Below are 16,176 nucleotides of genomic sequence, written 5' to 3'. Positions count from 1 at the left end.
CCAGTATGTCAGGAGTCAGTGACACAGAAAACTGCAGGTCCAAGAGCAGGAAGTGAGCAGGGCTCATGTTCAAGAGAGCTTAGTACCTGCACACTTCCAAACCAGCAAAGTCATCCAGCCAGCCACCAGCCTTAAAGGGTCCAGGATGATATACTTAACAAGCAAAGGGTCCACACCTATTCAGGGCATGACACAGCCATCGACCCAGATGGCTCTAAGTCCCAGACTGTTGTGAAAGGGGAAGTCTCTTTACTGGAAGGACCCAAAGTGTTTTGTGACCTTCCCTCTCTGGTACCCAACATACCACATACCTTTATGAGTAAAGATTACAAGTCCAGCCATTCAAAGGCAGTGATGTCCCTCTTAAGAAGCAGCTGCAGCACAAAAAAAAGGGTGTTTTCTCACTTTCCAGACAAAAGTGGACACTGTTGTTCCTTTTTAAACAGTATCTGAACAACAGGTGCCATTCATTTCACAGCAAAATGGGTACAGATTTTTAAAGAAGAGAAAACTGATCCTAACACTGTCTTAAAGGTTCAGTCTCCTGCCACCACCACCACCTAAACCAGACTTTTTTTTTTAAGAGCCAGACAGCAAGTCTGCACCATCAGCCTCAGTGGTGGGTTCCTTTCGTTTACACATCCAAATGAACAGTTAAGAGAAATCAATGCATCTAATTGCCAGACTATTAAATCCTACATCAGGGGAAGAATTCCACAGCCACCAGCTTAAGAGTTGGCTACTGATATAGCAATTATTGCAACTTTCTATTAGACTGAATCAGATCCCCAGCCTTTCGTCTCCAGCTAGGAACGCTGTACTCAAAGCTGCTGTGCTCCAGTTTCCTCCTCCCATGGCTCCCCACCCCACCACCCTTAACACGCCACAACATTGCCAGGGCTGGCTGATTCTACAGAATTACTTTATGACTGTAAAGTCACCAGCATTTTGCACCTTTCATTATTAATGCACACTAGGCACCTTATGGTTAAACGTTTAGCAGGATTCTCCTGCCAGAAGCACATAGTTATCTTATTTTATTGCTTATTAAGTTTTGCAAGGAAACAGGTGTAAGAATCGAAACAGCAATTACCAAACATAAAGGATGTTTTCTAGAATGAAACAAGCCCTTCTAAAGCTGGAAATCAGTAACTTAATTGGGGCAGGGGTATTAAATATTAGGATTAAATGTAGTGTACCACAATCCACAAAGAAAGCTAAGGAATCTACAGTGGATTTGTTTTGCCCTTCCTGCAAGATCATGTACATTTAGCCAAACAGATCTTGACAATTTACACTTGTATGTGGTCTCAGCTGAATCAAGAAACCTGTAACCTCACAACGCCTCTATTTATTACATCTCAATTATTTCCATGGAAACACGCACAATGGCGAACTACACTGTTCCCAAGTCCCTAGGCCACCAAATTTATAAGATGGACTTTTGAGGAGCTCCAGATGGACAGAAGAGGAAGACAAAGAAGGGAAAGGGAGCACAAAGAAGTCACTGGGGGTAGTTTTGGATGTTGGGGTGAGGATACATGTACACAGCCTGAGTGCTAATTAATATTAAGAACTGTAATTAACAGGTAGTTGCTAGATGAAGAAAATTGACAGTAGTACAAATTATTCAAAAGTTTTAAATTGAGGCTGAGAAAAAGATGCATTCACTTTCCATAGGAATGAAGAGGCTGTTATATGGATCTGAGGGGAGGGAAACAGGTCTCCTTAAGGTTGAGTGACAGAGAGAACCGCCGTAATCGGTACCAAACCACCTGATATCATCAGCCGAAATAACATCAGTGAGAGAGATGAGAACAGCCTGGGGAATGAGGCCAAAATTATCAAAGGGAAATCATTCCAACTACCACACACAGCACCAGAACATGAAAAGGGGAGAAGGGTATAGGAAAATCAGTCAGAAAACTGTGACTTCTGTAACATTCATGCGTTTGTTGGGTGGATTTTTTTTGTTTGTTTGGGTTTTTTGGGGGTTTTTTTTAAACAAAATCACACAGCTTTTGAAAACCAACGAGTCTACTCACCCCCTGCCCTACTGCCCCAGCCCCTTTCCTATTTGATGGGTGTCCTCCCTGTGAAGCTGGGTTTTCCAAAGAAGGACAAACATCCTGGGGGGACAAGTGACCCCACTCCAGTTGGGGGTTGTGTGGGCCAGTGGGAAGCGAGCCTCCCCCCATTCCCAAGCCTGTTTGATTTTCAAAGCAGCAGTGCCTGGGCTTTCAAATCATACTTTTCTGAGCATCCATTCAAAACTGTTACATTTCTGTCTTTCCTTCCTGCTATGGCTTTCATATAGCCAAGATCAATTGTGAATTATGGTCAAGCTACTTTCACAGCAGAATGCAGAATGCACAGGGCAGGGGAAGTCCACAATGCCTCTGCATTAGCCCTGACACACAGCAGTGGAGACAAAATAAAGTAAAATGCAAAAGGCATGGCTGTTCCTTAAGAAGCACCTTCAAGCATCTTTAAAGGTGAAGACCTCGTCGTTTCAAACACTTGGTGTGGAGCTGTCCACACTTAAGCACACACTTTCAAATATTGCTTGAGAGAAAGGGGGCAGTTCTTGAGAAGCAATAAATCCATCGCCTGCTGTAACTCTTATCTATTCAAATTATCTTCTCTCTTAATTCCTCCCTTGATAAGTGGCTACATCTCCACCCTAGTCACCCCAGTAAACTGAATAAAAAGCAAAGTGGTGAGAGACAAGGGTTGGAGCTGCTTTTGGAAAAAGCAAAGGGCTGTGGGGAGAAACAGGGGGTCTCAGACTCCAAGGGCAGAAAGGCTACATGTACCGGCTACTTACAGCACTTCTCAAAATGCCTTCACTGGTCTGTCTCCCACTTACTGTCTTTCCCCCTCCAATTTGTTTTAATTGTCTGCTACACATATACATTTAGAGATGACACTCATTAAAAATCATTTCAAGGCTCATTTCATAAAAGGTTGAAGCCTAATTCTTGAGTCTTTCTCTGAGATCCACAGAGTAGTTTTAGAATTCGGTTCAAGCTACTCTGAAACACCCACCCATCTGTTCCCTGCAAACTTCCCTACCTTTGCTTTCTGTGGTTTGCCTTTTAAAACAAGGAATGTTGGGGCTGGAGGTGTGATTCAAATGATAGAGTACCTGCTTTGCAAGCACAAATTGAGCTTAGTTCAAACCCCAATTCCACCAAAAATAAAATAAAATAAAATATAGAGGGTTGGAGACGTGGATGGAGGTAATAGGTAAGCAAGCTTTGCATCTTTACAAAAACAAAGAAAACCAAAAACAACTCCTCCTATACATAGACTTAACTCAAAAATCAACTGCCCAGAAACAGAAAACTCTTTTTCCAAACAGAAATTCCAATTTTACATTTTCTTCTGGGCTGCCCTAAGAGGTTCTTGAAGGAGTGAGCAGTAAGCCAGGTAAAGAGAAATCAAACATCATCTGAAGCCACAGAGCTCTTCTACTCAGTGAAAGGACACACATGGACCCTTCTTCCCTGTCCTCTTCTGGGAGTCTCTCTTCTGGTTTCCTTGCCCAGCAATCAGAACAGCCTCCCCAGTTCTGTGGAACAGGTCACTACTCCAGGTTGGGATACTGAACAGGATGCAAGAGGAAGACCAACTTCTCTGGAGAAGTGACAGGACAGGGAGAAGGCAAGACGCTGAGCTTGACCTGAGTTGGACTCCTAAGATGACAGGTAGGATCTCTGAGAGCCGGTGCCCCCAACTCGCCCTGGAGCTTTAAAGAAAGGGAGATGTCGGGTGTCACCTCCCACATGGTGCCAGATTCAGTCCCAGCCATTCCAGCCAGGAGCAAGGCTGGCAGGAAGGGAGCGGGGCCCCAGCGCCTTCTCAAGCAGGCCTCCAGGAAATGAACTTTTCAGAGCAGAACTGGGCTGTGGCCAGAGGTTACCAGGGGAGTTGGGAGAGGACAAGGGCCTAGGGACTTCGTGCTCCAGAGACACAGTGGCTCTCATCCCGGTCCTCAATCATCGCCCAGTGTGGCCAGGAGGCTGGGCACCCACTAGAAGAGCTGGAAACGGGACAAAGCAGCAGGCCAAGGCTGGAGAAGCGGGCCTGTGAGGAGAAAGGGGCAGGGAGGGGCTCGAGGCCCGCGCGCGGCTACACTCCAGGGGCCCCTCGAACCGGGACCCTCGGTGGAAATGGAGAGCAAAGCATGGAGAAGTGTGTGTGTGTGTGTACGTGTGTGTGTGTGTGTGTGTGTGTGTGTGTACTTAGATGTCTATGCTCCTCACAAATGTGCGCGCCCTGGGAATTCGGTTCAGGAAGCCGGTCTGGGTGCGGGAGGCGCGGCTGCCCGTTGCGTACCCCGCGCCCTAGCGGAGGGGCGCTCAGTGGTCGCTGCGCTCCCCTTGGGATCCGCGTCCCGCCGGCGGGGCGCAGACAATGAACTCCTGGCGGAGGTTCCCTGCCCGGTTGGCCTCTGCGGAGCAGGCAGGAAGTGCGGGGGCCCGGGCCGGGAGCGCGGCCTGGGCAGGGGGCGGGGAGGGGGAGCCAAGCCGCCAGGGCCGGGACGCGACGCCGGGACACGCGCAGGCTGCGCCCGCCGCTCTCCACGTCCCCGGGCGACCAAGGACGGTGCTAGAGAAAGCCAGAGAGGCCCGGGGACAACGAGAGCGGCCTCGGAGCTGCCGGCCTCCAGGGCGCCTGTCCTCGCCGCCTCTTCCTTCCTCCCGCCGCCGCCGAGATTCGCAATCCCCGCCAAGTCGGGCCCGCACCCCTTGATTGGCCACGCGGGCCCGGGGCCCGCACGCAGGGCGCGGCGAGGGCCCCTAGTCGGCACCCCCCCCAGGCCCGGGTCCCTGCGAGCCGAGGCGCCGGGCCTGGAGAGGGACCGGCGGGCAGGGTGTTCGCGGCGTGCCCCCTCCGCCGCCGCCGCCTCCGCCTCCCGATTCCGGCTTCCTCCTCCCCCTCCGCCTCCGCCTCCTCCGCCGCCTCCTCCTCCTCCTCTCGGCTCGCGCGGGTCCCCGGCCGCCCGCCCGCTCGCCGGTCCCTCCTCCCTTGCTCCCTCCCTCTTCGCTCGCTCGCGCCTCCGCCGGGCCTCTCTCGCTCACCTTTCACCGAGCGCGGCTTCGCCTGCTTCCGCCTGGACATGTCCGGGGCTCCGGGCGCTCCGTCGCCCTCCGCGGCCGGCTCCCCCCGCCGCCCCCCGCCGCTCCGGGCAGCCTTTCTCCCCCTTCTCCGCTTGCCTCTCGGAAACTTTTTTTTCTTCAGCCGGATCGGCGGCTGTGGGGAGCGGACCGCAGGTCCGGGGCGGCCTCCTTGGGGGGGACGGCCCGGGCCGGCCGAGGCCGCACGGGGGCGGGGGGAGGCCCGGGGGGCGCGCCGGGGCCCTGCCTGTTGCAATGCGGCAGCCGGGGGCTCTGGGTCCCAGCGGCGGTCCCAGCGGCGCGGGGAGTCCGGAGGCCACTCGGCCGAGCCGAGTTATGCAAAAAAAAAAAAAAAAAGCCGCCCCCCTCCTCCTCCCCACCCCCCGCCGGCCCCCGGCCCCTACGGCCCCCTCCCTCCCTCCCCCCACCCCACCGCCACCCTCACCCTCCTCCTCCTTCTCCTCCTCCTCCGCCCCTTGCCGGATTTTTGTGCAAAGTTTGCAGGCGTCCGGCCACGCAGCCCTGTGCGGAGCTCACAATGAACCCATCTGAGGAAGGGAAACGGGGCTGGAATCGAGAGGGTCTCAGGGAGGGAGGAGACCGGAGGTAGTCAGGAGCGCAGAAGCTCAGTACCCACCGGAAAAAAATTAAAATCTTCAAATTATCTCCTGCCGCACACACCCAAAAAATAATAATAAATATTAATGGCTCAAAAATGCCCAAACGCCTGGTTTGGCGATTATGATGGATAGGAAGGGGGGGTTCCTCAACTTAGCCTACTTGGGGGCTCGAAACGGCCGCAGTGGCTCGGAAGCCGCGGCTCGGGGCCCCTGGCTCACGCCCCCTTCTCTGGCTCTCGGCTCGCTTCGGCCCCGACCCTCGGAAGGAGGAAGGGGCGCTCAGGCGACGGCAAGCAGGCGCGCCCGTGCCCCGGGCATCGCTCAGCCCGTGCGCCGGGCCGCCGCTGCCTGCCCTCGGGCTGCGGTGCTCAGCGCGCAGCGCGCAGCCGATCCCCAGGCCGGTGCCAAGTCGCCGGCCCCGCTAGCTGCCTCCATGGGCCAGAGGCTCGGAGAGGGGGGAGGCGGCGGCCGCGGTGGCGGAGGAGGAGGAGGAGGACGAGCAGGCGGCGGCCGGGCTCCCGTCCTCCCGGGCAGCGGCGGCGGCGGCGGCTGCGCCCCGGCTCCTCCGCGCTCCAGCCGGCGCCGGCCCGCCCGCCAGCCTCCCTCGCGCTCCTGTCTTCTTTGTGGTCGCTGGCTCTCCTCCTCCCGATCCGGCTGCTGGGGCTGCACTGCAGAGACACATAATAAAGCCAGGCTTGGCTGGAAATGTAGCCGGGTCCCAGCAGGAGGATGTGAGGAGCGGAGTCCCGGCGGGGGAGCGCTCTGATCCCGTGGGGCGCCCCGCACTGCTCCGGCTCGGATCAGACGGAGAGAGGGCCAACAGCACCGAGCGATGGACAGCTCTGGAAATACAGCTCCGGCCGCCCGCAAAACCCGGACCGCGGTGGTGGCGGCGGTGGCAGCAGGCACGGCGCGGGCACCGCACCGGCACGCGGGGCCCCTGCTCGGGCACTAGCGGCACTGGGGGCGGGAGGAGGAACAGACACAGGGCCCACGCAAGCCGGCAATCGCGCTCAGATGCGTTAGCATCGCAAACTTCAAAAGTGAGGCAATGAGGGAGTAAACTGAGGTGAACTATCCTACCATTGCCACCCCCGCGGCTTACGTCCCATGCACAGGAATTATCCCCCGACCTGGCTATTCCCTCTCGTTTTCCCGGTCAGTTGGTTTCCAAGACTACCCTGTGCCCCACAGCCGACAAACTTCCACCGCTAGGATAACCCACACCCGCGTATGTAGGATTTTCGCTCCTGGTGCGCACTTCCTGGCTACAGCTATGAAAGGCACACCTTACTCCCAAAACACTGCAGTAGCACCCATTCCCTCCGGGGTTCACAAAAGAAATAAACAAGCTCCTACTTTTCACAAAGTTTTGCCCCAACCACCAGGAGGCGCTTTGTGCCCCTGCAGCTCTTGAACAAGTTGAGATTCAGGTCTCAAAGCAGGCCCAGGAAGGCGCAGTCTTAGAGAAAGTCTTCCCAAGGCGGCTCCCCTAAACCGTTCCTTTGAAGCATCCCCTCCCCCACCAGCTGCAGGCGGCCAGATCCCGAGTAGGGGAGAGGCCCCGACATCGCCCCCCGCCCCCAGGCAAGTGGCGCCACCTTGGGCCGGCTGGCCTCCAGAGCGGGGAGAGCAGAGCGGGTGCGCGGCGCGGCGCTGGGGGTTATCAATCTCGCGGATCGATAAGTTGCCACTTGGAGAGGAGAGGGCTATGTCCCCTCGGAGACGAGTTACCCAGGGCAACCTTTCACGGAAAAACCCGCTGCCCGCCGAGAGCAGCGCTGGGGCCAGCCCAGCAGCGGCGCCCGCCCTAAGCAGGGTGCCCGCGCCCCGCGGCTCTCTGGCCTGCCCGCCAGCCGGGCCCTTGCCCCCCTCCGCTCGCTTAGCGGTCCCGCCGGGCCCTGCTTGCCAACCTCGTGCTGGGCTGATTGCCGATGTAGATGCCACCCCCGCACCCCTGCGGCTTGAGAGTTCAGGCCCGCGGATGCGGAGAAAGGCCTGAGGCAGCGGGGCCAGCGTGCGCGCCCAAGGCCATCTCCGAGGTAGAGCCTGGTGACCGGCGAAACGCGACGCCGAGGCATACACTGTGACAGCGAGAGACTGAGGATCCCCGGAGGGGCAAGAGCCAAACCAGACACATCCCCTTACAAGGACCTAGGCTCTGAGAGCCGTCTCTTCCCGGGTTAGGGCTGCCACCCCGGACACCGTCCTCCCCAGCTCGTGCGTTTGAGTGTCTAACGTCCCAGGCTTCCCGGAGGGAACGAAAGCCGGACTCCGCCACCCAGGGATGGCCAGCGTTAGATTGAAAAGGGGTGCCAAGGGCCAAGGCGAGGGCAGAGGCCGCAAGGCGCCGGGGAAGGAGCCAGGAAGGAGGGACCGAATCAGCCGCCGCCCCCCCAACACACACACACACACACACACACACACACACACACACACCCGCCGGCGCCTGGGATCGAGGCCCACGGAGAGTGGCTGACAGGCGGCAGATGGCACACACTGGGGGAGGGGGCGATTGGACTCGGCTCGGGGTGCCCCCGCCGCGGGCTGCCTTTCCTAGGGGAGGGGGTGGAGAACAGCCCCCAGCTCGCCGGCCCAGGCTCTCTAGGGGTTGGAGACTGCGGATCATGCCCTGCTGGGAACCGGGAGAGAGAGGGGGCAGACAAAAGGAACGCGGTGGGGAAGAGGTGTGTTGGACGAAAGGCGGGAGATCATCGGCGGGGAGAGGTGGTTGGAGACCGGTGTCGCCCCCCTTTCTCCACCCTCGGGGAGCTGCGGGAGGCTCAGAGTTGTGGAGGTGGGAAGGGTAACAGGATGGAGGAGAGGACTGGCGATGACCCATTCGGACCTAATCCTCAAGGATTAGGGTCCCGGAGCAGGACACAAAGTTTTCTGGACCCCTTAGCGCGTGCGGCTAACACGCAAGTTTACGTCTAGACGCTCACCCCTTTCCCCCTCCCCCTCTCGGCTGCTGTCTCCCGGTTCAGCCGCAGTGAGAGCGTAGAGGGAGCTCGACCTCGTCCCGCAGCGGCGGCCCGTTTTCTATGAAGCTTATTTCATTTTTAACTCCTTCCAGAAAAATGTTGTTTTAAGGAAAATATCAGAGCTGCAAAAAAGCCAATAGTGTCCCACTATCCCCACCCCTGCTGAGCTCGAACCGCAAGTGTCTCTGGGGACACCTGGTGACTCCGGGGCCCGGCTTCTCAACAGTCTGGTGACTTTGGATCAGAAAGAGGTCATTTTCAAGTAATATTCCCTGCCTAGCTCCTCAGGGAATCCAGGGGTCTGGGCCCTTCCCTCGTGAAAAAGGCTGCCTCTGACCTCAGCTTCTTCATCAGCAAAGTGAAGGCAGCTCTTGCCCTGTTCAGAGGAGTGTTTAGGGAAACCCAGAGTAAAGTGTATAAATGCAAAAATGCAAGAGAAAGGGTAAGTTGGTGGTTCTGAGAATGAAGCCCTTACTCACACACTGAAGTGGGCATCTTCCTTCAAGTCATCACATGGCTAGAGGAGGGGGACCTCCTGCCCAAGGTGCTGTCTTTCCCCAGCTACATGCTCCTTGAAGATGTGACCCTTGACAGACAGAAATTTTGAATTTCCAAAAACAGGCATCATCCAGAGCATCCCCCCTCTTCCCCCTCCCCTCCTCAGAATGGTCTGGGAGAAACAAAAACAATGTAGAACAAGAAAGAACCACTACAGTAAGGTTTCTGTTGTGGCCTCTAAAGTATCCTGAAGAGATGTTTTACAGTACGTGACCAAATGACCATGTTTCCCCACCCACACACATGGCCCCCCACACACACAAGCACACAAACACATATTTCTAAATGACAACAGTCACTGAATATATACTCTTGCTTACTGATTTATTGCTTGAATATCTCAATGCTTATGAGGATCAGTCATTGGGGGAGGGAAGATTTACAAGTTCATTTCTTTGTCCATGTGTTTACTCAGTATTAACATATTGATTTTGTGCCTACTGTGTGCCAAGACTGAACAAGAAGGATAGTAGCTACCACAAAAAAAAAAAAAAGAAAGAAAAGAAAAGGACAGTAGTTCTTCCCCATTGGGGCTAGTGGGCAGGGGAGGGGGAGAGTTATTTAATTACCATTTTGAGCAATCCTGAGGAGAAATATAGCATAAATGATACCAAAAACACAAGGGTCCTAATAGCGGTTTGGCTGAGAACCTGAAGAAGGAGGAGCAGGAGGGAATCAAGGAAGAGGACAGAGTGTACAGTGTGTGCAAAGGGCCTAGGTGAGAAGACATTGGGTGATTCTAAGGGGAAGTTGTCACAGTTTTGGCAAAGGACCAAAGGAGACAATCATAGCCAGGTTTAGGAACCAAATCAATCCACTTTCCAATTCCTCATAGACTCCCTGGAGAAATTCAAGCAACAAGGAGCTTTCTGTGCCTCCATTCTCTCATCTATAAAGTGAAACTACAGATGGAATGGAACTCAGGAGGCTGTCCTGAGGATGTCGTGCTAGTAGGAGCTGCTTCTGGAGCCTACAGTGAGGCCACAAGACAGCTATTCCCAGACCTCCACTGTCCTCCCTTTCCCATCTGTCACCCTTACCAACTCCAGAGTCAACTGAATTCTAGGAAGAACAAGCCAGGAGTCACATAACCCCAAAGTCCCTCCTTGCACTAAGAGCCTCCTTTCCCCTGGTGGTCCCCTGAGACAGAATGCCCCTGCCTTCCAGAAGCAGCTTTCTAGCTGCTCTAGGTCTATTAGGAATGCTTTGCATTTTGTGGGCAGGAAACCAGGACCTCGAGCATGCTAACCAGGTGCTTTACCACTGAGCTCCACCCCCAACTCAGCTTCGTGCATTTTTGTTGCATTTTAACAATACTTTTGTCTATGGAATCCAAGCTCCTCTAGGCACGCCTGTCCGAGGGACACTGACGATGCCATGGTTGTACCCTCTGATTGGTTCTGTCAGATAGCCTGGCACTACCAGGCTGGGGCTGCCCTGCCGATTTCAGAAACCTTGAGGCATCTGAGAACTCAGCAGAGCCAACAGCAAGATCTAGAGAGTCCCTTTCTCTGCTTCTAGTTCTCAGCCTGACATTCTGGGGAGGGAAATCCCTGCAGATGCTTTTGAAATTCCCCAGAGTTCTCTATTGTCCCCTACGACCACAACTCAAAGAGGCCAGCAGCTCAAAGAGGCCAGCAGCGGGCCCAGACATCTGCATCCCTGGGGCTGTGGGAGCCTGGTGCCAAAAACAATAAGTCGGGTGTGGGAACCTCCTTGTCTTCTCCAGTTTCTGTTCAGCTGGGAAAGCCATTTCTATTTTATCATCATTATTATAATTATTTAGTTCTTCAAGCATCAGCAGTCTTTGCAGGGAACACCCACAAGGCCACAAGGAAACCAACTTGGCAGTGGGTCCCAGTGGACTCACACCCTCAGAAAGCTGGAAACTGCTGGCCTGGCCCCCTGAGAGCCTCCACCCAACCACCTCCAGCCGCCCCAGTGTGCAGCACACTCAGCCTGCGGGTGCCTGACTGCTTCTGCTTTATTCTCTCAAAAGATTTCTTGTACTATGTCTGTGTTGGGCTTTTTAAATTTTTTTCAGTATTTTGTTTAATTTTAAAATAATGTTTTAAAATTCAGTATAATGAATATGATATGAATTTTATAATTAAGTAGGAATGGCCAGATAAGCATGCAACCTCCAGAACTCGGATCAGGTAGGTACATATTCCAGGACTGGTCACAAGTCCTTTGGCCATCAGTATGTAGCTCAGTCAACCATCAACCCATCTAACTAGTCAACGAGTCAAAAATGTGCTAGATTTAGAAATAGGTTCTCATTGGTGAAATTAAGGGCCTTCCAAGGATGATTTAAATAAACATGATCCGGGATGCTCCCCACCTGGCATGAACAGGTGAGGCTGGGAGAACTTGTACCCCTGAGACATGTCTTTTGCACATGTGTACATATATATACACAGAAAGATGAGAGAGAGAAAGAGAAAGAGTAAGAGATCTAGTGTCCATCCATGAGTAGCAATCCTGGTGCCCATAAAGGACACAGAATCCTACCAGGCACAGAATCCTGATGGGGCTCAGCTCACTGGAACTGGTCAGATAGCCTAAAAGGCCGAGCTGTGACTTCATTGAGCTAACTAAACTGCTTGCAGGATCTGTGTTGGCCCTGTACAGTGGCCCTGCTTTGCTACTGAACATCTGTGTGATAGCCATCAGTGTGTGTAGCAGATTCGGTCAGACTTGACTTCACTGTCATCTGTTACTGAGGTTATGGGGCAGCAGCAAACCCTCTCCCATCTCTTACCCCTTTGTGACCAGTATTATTTGAATCTACAAAAAGAACCAAACTGGGTTAGATCATTCTGGAAAAAAAAAAAAAAGATTTTTTTTCCTGTGTACATACCCTTTCCAGGTATCCTGGCCCAGGAAAAGCATAGTGAAGATTCAGAACATCTGCATTTGGCGTCCCAGCAGTGGCTGTGCATCTAGAAAGCACCAGGCAGAAAGGAAGGGAGATGAGATCATCAGGGCTGGTTTGCTGCTCCCCACTATACTCCCCAGTGCCCTGGAAGAAGTGACCAAACACAGCCCTGTGCATTCCACCATCATCACATGAAGGCTTTCTGGTGGACAACAGAGGCCACTGGGCAGAATGCTCTGCTACACAACTAGTTCAAAAGCTCTTAGATTTTGATAAGGACCTCTAGCATGTCGTGGTGCCCACCTTCTGCCCAATGAGTGGTGGTGTCTGGAGAAGCTGGCAGAACAATGCCTTGAAGTCAGAGGTGGGTTCTGGATAGACAGGGCTGCCACACAGCACTACAGAAAGAGCAAGTCGAATGACTCCCAGCTTCACTATTTACCAGCCATGTTCCTCATGTATAAAATGAGGAGAATAAAGTGGATGGCAATGAGGAAGTGGTGACCGTGACCTGCCATGGTGCTATGTGGAGGGCTGGAAGGAGCTGACCTGACACTGGAACACGCCCAGGACACAGAACTGGTACACAGTTCTGTTTTGATGGCACTCCTTCCTCAGCTATGGGTGTGGCTGAGACCCTGCTGAGGGCTGGTGGCCCTGGGACTAAGGCTAGAGAAGAGAGCTGGCAAGACAGCTTGCCTGAGAGGAACCTAGGGACAAATCACCTGGTTTAATCTGCCAGTTCCCTGAATTCATTAATTGGGTCCTTCCTTACTGTCAGTGCTTAATAAATGTTCCATATGCATGTCTAAGGCAAAGCACACAATGACCACTCCACCAATTTGGGTTCTCTTGGGTGGCTTCAGGTAAACCCTCTCTGCCTCAGTCTCCCCATTTACAAAATCTCTCTGTTTCATTGAATAAAGAAGAAGTTGTATTCCCACCCTCTGGCCCAAACGGCACCCTGCCAGAGTTTAAAGCCAGAGGGAGCAGAGGAAATTCAGGCAAAAGGCCACAAAAGGGAGGTTAAGGGGCTTGGGCCCCACTGGGATGGGAGCAGTGAGGGCGGGGCTCAGGCCCCAGTGGACCCAGCGGGTGCAGCATTTCCCAGGGCCTGCTGCTACCTCATCTGAGCGGCCCAGCCCCATCCTGGTCATGCACATTGGGACATGCCAGGGCCTGGCTTCCCAGGGGCTGGAGGGAGCTCCCGCAGGGGACTTCAAAAGCCCAAATGCCTTTCAGAAAGGAACTAAAACTTTCTGCTTAACCAAAGCCTCCACAGGAGAAGAACAGGCCTAACCCTTTTCTTTTTAAGTCTCTTTATTTTCCAGCCGGCTGGCCTGGTCATTCTCTTTTTTTCCTATTATAAACGGTCCCAGCTGCAGCACATAGGGGGGAAAAAAAACCATCTCCCAGGCCTGGGCAGGGGCCGGTTGCAGCCTCAGCCGCCTGGCAGGCCTCCTGGGGCAGACAAAGGCAGCTTCGGCCTCTAGCACCCACTGGGAGAAGCCATGGAGACCCCTGCCCAGAACCAAAGCCACAGCAGGAGTGAGGGGAGGATTCAGGAAGTTTCTACCCCTGGGAGCAGAGCTGCCATCCAGCACTGCAATGTGCCAGGGGCAGAAAAGGTGGCCCCCATAACAAGGGCCACAGGACTCAGGGCTTTAGGAGTGGATGGCTCAGTCTTGCACTAAAGATAGGGAAACTGATGTCTGGAGGGAAATTGTTGCCCAAGGTCACAATGCCAACTAGTAGCAAAACTGACCTTAGAACCCAAAGCTCAACACTAGCTAGATAATAAAAAATATTGGGGGAGGTGTGCTTCACATCCTGAAGTAGCCTTTCAGTGTAAGATCCCTACTCTCTTAGCTTCCCTGCTTTCCAGCAAGTGATTTCCTTTCATTGGGCCTCAGTTTCCTCATCAGGGGCCACCTTTGGGGGCAGCTGGGAGGATTAAGTGAGCCAGTAGGTAACACTTTAGAATAGTGCTCGAAAAGATCACCTCTCATTGTCGGTAAGGATTTGTTTTCTTCACCTAAGGAATGTTTGTGACCCTGCCCTCCCCTGCTGTGACAGGCACTGGGCCTGATACTAGGACTTCTAGTGGGGGAGGGGAGGCTAAGGATACACTGACTGCCTCACCCAGGACCCGCACAAGGCCCACCCTCAGACTCTGCTCTCCTGCTAGGTGTATAGCAGGCATCTCAGCTGACCAGCGCCAAACTGACCAGGTGGGAACCCGGAGGAGCCGGAAAGATCTCCGAAAGGTCACAGGACACTTGGTCCTTTGCAAAGAGAGATGGGAAAATCGCCCTGCGGTTCATTCGTCCTTGTTTTGTTAAATGTTGACAACTAGTTTAAGTATTTTGTTTTTAATTGGGATTGGGTCCCACGTCCACAGTCTGGTGGGTGTGGTTCAGTCTCTGAAGCGCCTGGGTCCTCGCCGAGGTACCAGTGAGGCAGTGGCAGACTCCGAGAAAGCTGGAGTCCGCGTCCTGGTGTCCCGCGCGGGGTTCCATCACCCCCATCGCTACCTGATCACGCCTCACGACTAACCAAGGCCCCCACCCAGAGACCTCCCCGCGCTGAAAGCGGTGGCCACCCCCGGGCGTGGCCTGCAAGCATCAGAGGGCGCGCCCACTGGTCTGCCGCCTGTCGCAGAGCCAAGCCCCGCGCACTCTGAGGGCCCCGTGCCCATCCTGGCCCATGGAGACGCTGTCTCCCGTGAGGTGCCACCACGGCCTCAGAAAAACCAACCGAAACGACCTGTCCTCGTCCTCTGCCCTCGGAACCCACCTTGCTTTGCGTGTAAAGGGGGCAGGGAGGACAGACCAACGTCCCTGGCTGGGAGAGGACAACGCCCTTTTTTCTACACCTTTCTTCCAGTGTCCCACCCCACCCCATGCCCAGCTGGTAGCAAGCAGAGGGTTCTCCCGACGTCTGAGTCTTTGCCACTGTGTTGTCCTTTCTCTGCTTCTGCAGGGAGAAGGCTCAGAGAGGCTGCCTTTTCTGGTTGCAGATCACACAGCCCTTAAGGGAAAGAGCCAGGATTGAAGTGGAGATTGATTTCCTCCAAAGCTGGAAATGTTGCCCTCTCCAGCCAGTTAATTTCAGCTTCCACACTGTGCCTGAAGCATAGCATTGACGCATTGACTTTAGATGTTTAGATAGACATATGAACAGCTGGACAGATAGAGAGATAAAGATGGTGTGTGGGAACCACAGTCAATTGGATTAGGTGTCAATAGGGAGGGCGTATTTCCCCCACCCCCCCCCAAAATACTTTTGTTATTTTTTAGATGGGAAAGTTTAGGGAGTTTTTTGCTGTTTTTTGTTTGTTTTGTTGTTTGCTTTTGTTTGTTTTTTGTTGTTTCTTTTGTTTCCTTGGGTTTTTTTGTAGCTCAGGCTTGCCTTGAACTTGAGATCCTCCTGACTGAGCCTCAAGTGCTGGAATTACAGGCACGCACCACTACACCAGGCTTGGGAAAGATTTTTACACACGGAAAATAATACGGCCGAAATTCATGTGCCTCCAGTAGATGTTAATTTTTTACATTTTTTGAGGGGTAGAGAGTTTCTTTGATATGGACAATTGATGTTCTCTCAATCTTACTCAAATGTAGTTTCAAGTCAAATGTCCTAGGTGTCCTCTACCCCCTCCAACTAGACATAAGTCGCCACTATGGAAGAAGGTCATTGCAGGGCCAGGGGGGCTGCCCTGGGTGAGCAGCAACTGGGAAAGCCCCCAATGTTTAGGTATCGCACTCAGGAAGGAAGCTCTGGGCCTTGCCTGCCTGGAGCATTAGATCTTGAACTGGTTACCATATGACCCTCAGAAGGGCCCTGTGAACACTCACAGAGGTAAAGACAGTCTCACTTTACAGGGGTGCATGTGACACTCAAGAAGTTACTGGTCCCCAGGCCAGGACTCTGCCCTTCTCTGTTTATTTATTGCTTTTCTGGGAATATTGGATGCAGGAAGAAAAGAGCACCTTTATCAAGAAGGAGGC

General features: G+C 53.6%; 1 protein-coding gene across 2 annotated transcripts in view; it reads right to left on the bottom strand.

The window, feature by feature from the left end:
* The window catches only part of Znf423 (zinc finger protein 423), a 308,237-nt gene extending 300,364 nt beyond the window's left edge, over nucleotides 1–7,873 (bottom strand). Inside the window, exon 1 of one of the 2 annotated variants that reach the window (XM_074056038.1) lies at nucleotides 7,657–7,873. Coding sequence is in view for 1 of the 2 variants with exons in the window: in XM_074056036.1 (XP_073912137.1) it covers nucleotides 5,088–5,127 (40 nt within the window). In the remaining variant the exon portion in view is untranslated. Of the gene's footprint in view, nucleotides 1–5,087; nucleotides 5,368–7,656 lie in introns of those variants that run through there. The other variant, XM_074056036.1, reaches the window with a different exon arrangement.
* Nucleotides 7,874–16,176: the final 8,303 nt, after the last annotated feature.

Source organism: Castor canadensis, chromosome 15 (genome assembly GCF_047511655.1).
Source record: "Castor canadensis chromosome 15, mCasCan1.hap1v2, whole genome shotgun sequence".
NCBI classification, from domain to species: domain Eukaryota; kingdom Metazoa; phylum Chordata; class Mammalia; order Rodentia; family Castoridae; genus Castor; species Castor canadensis.
The sequence above is the reverse complement of the archived record's forward strand: the minus strand, read 5'-3'. Positions and strand labels throughout refer to the sequence as shown.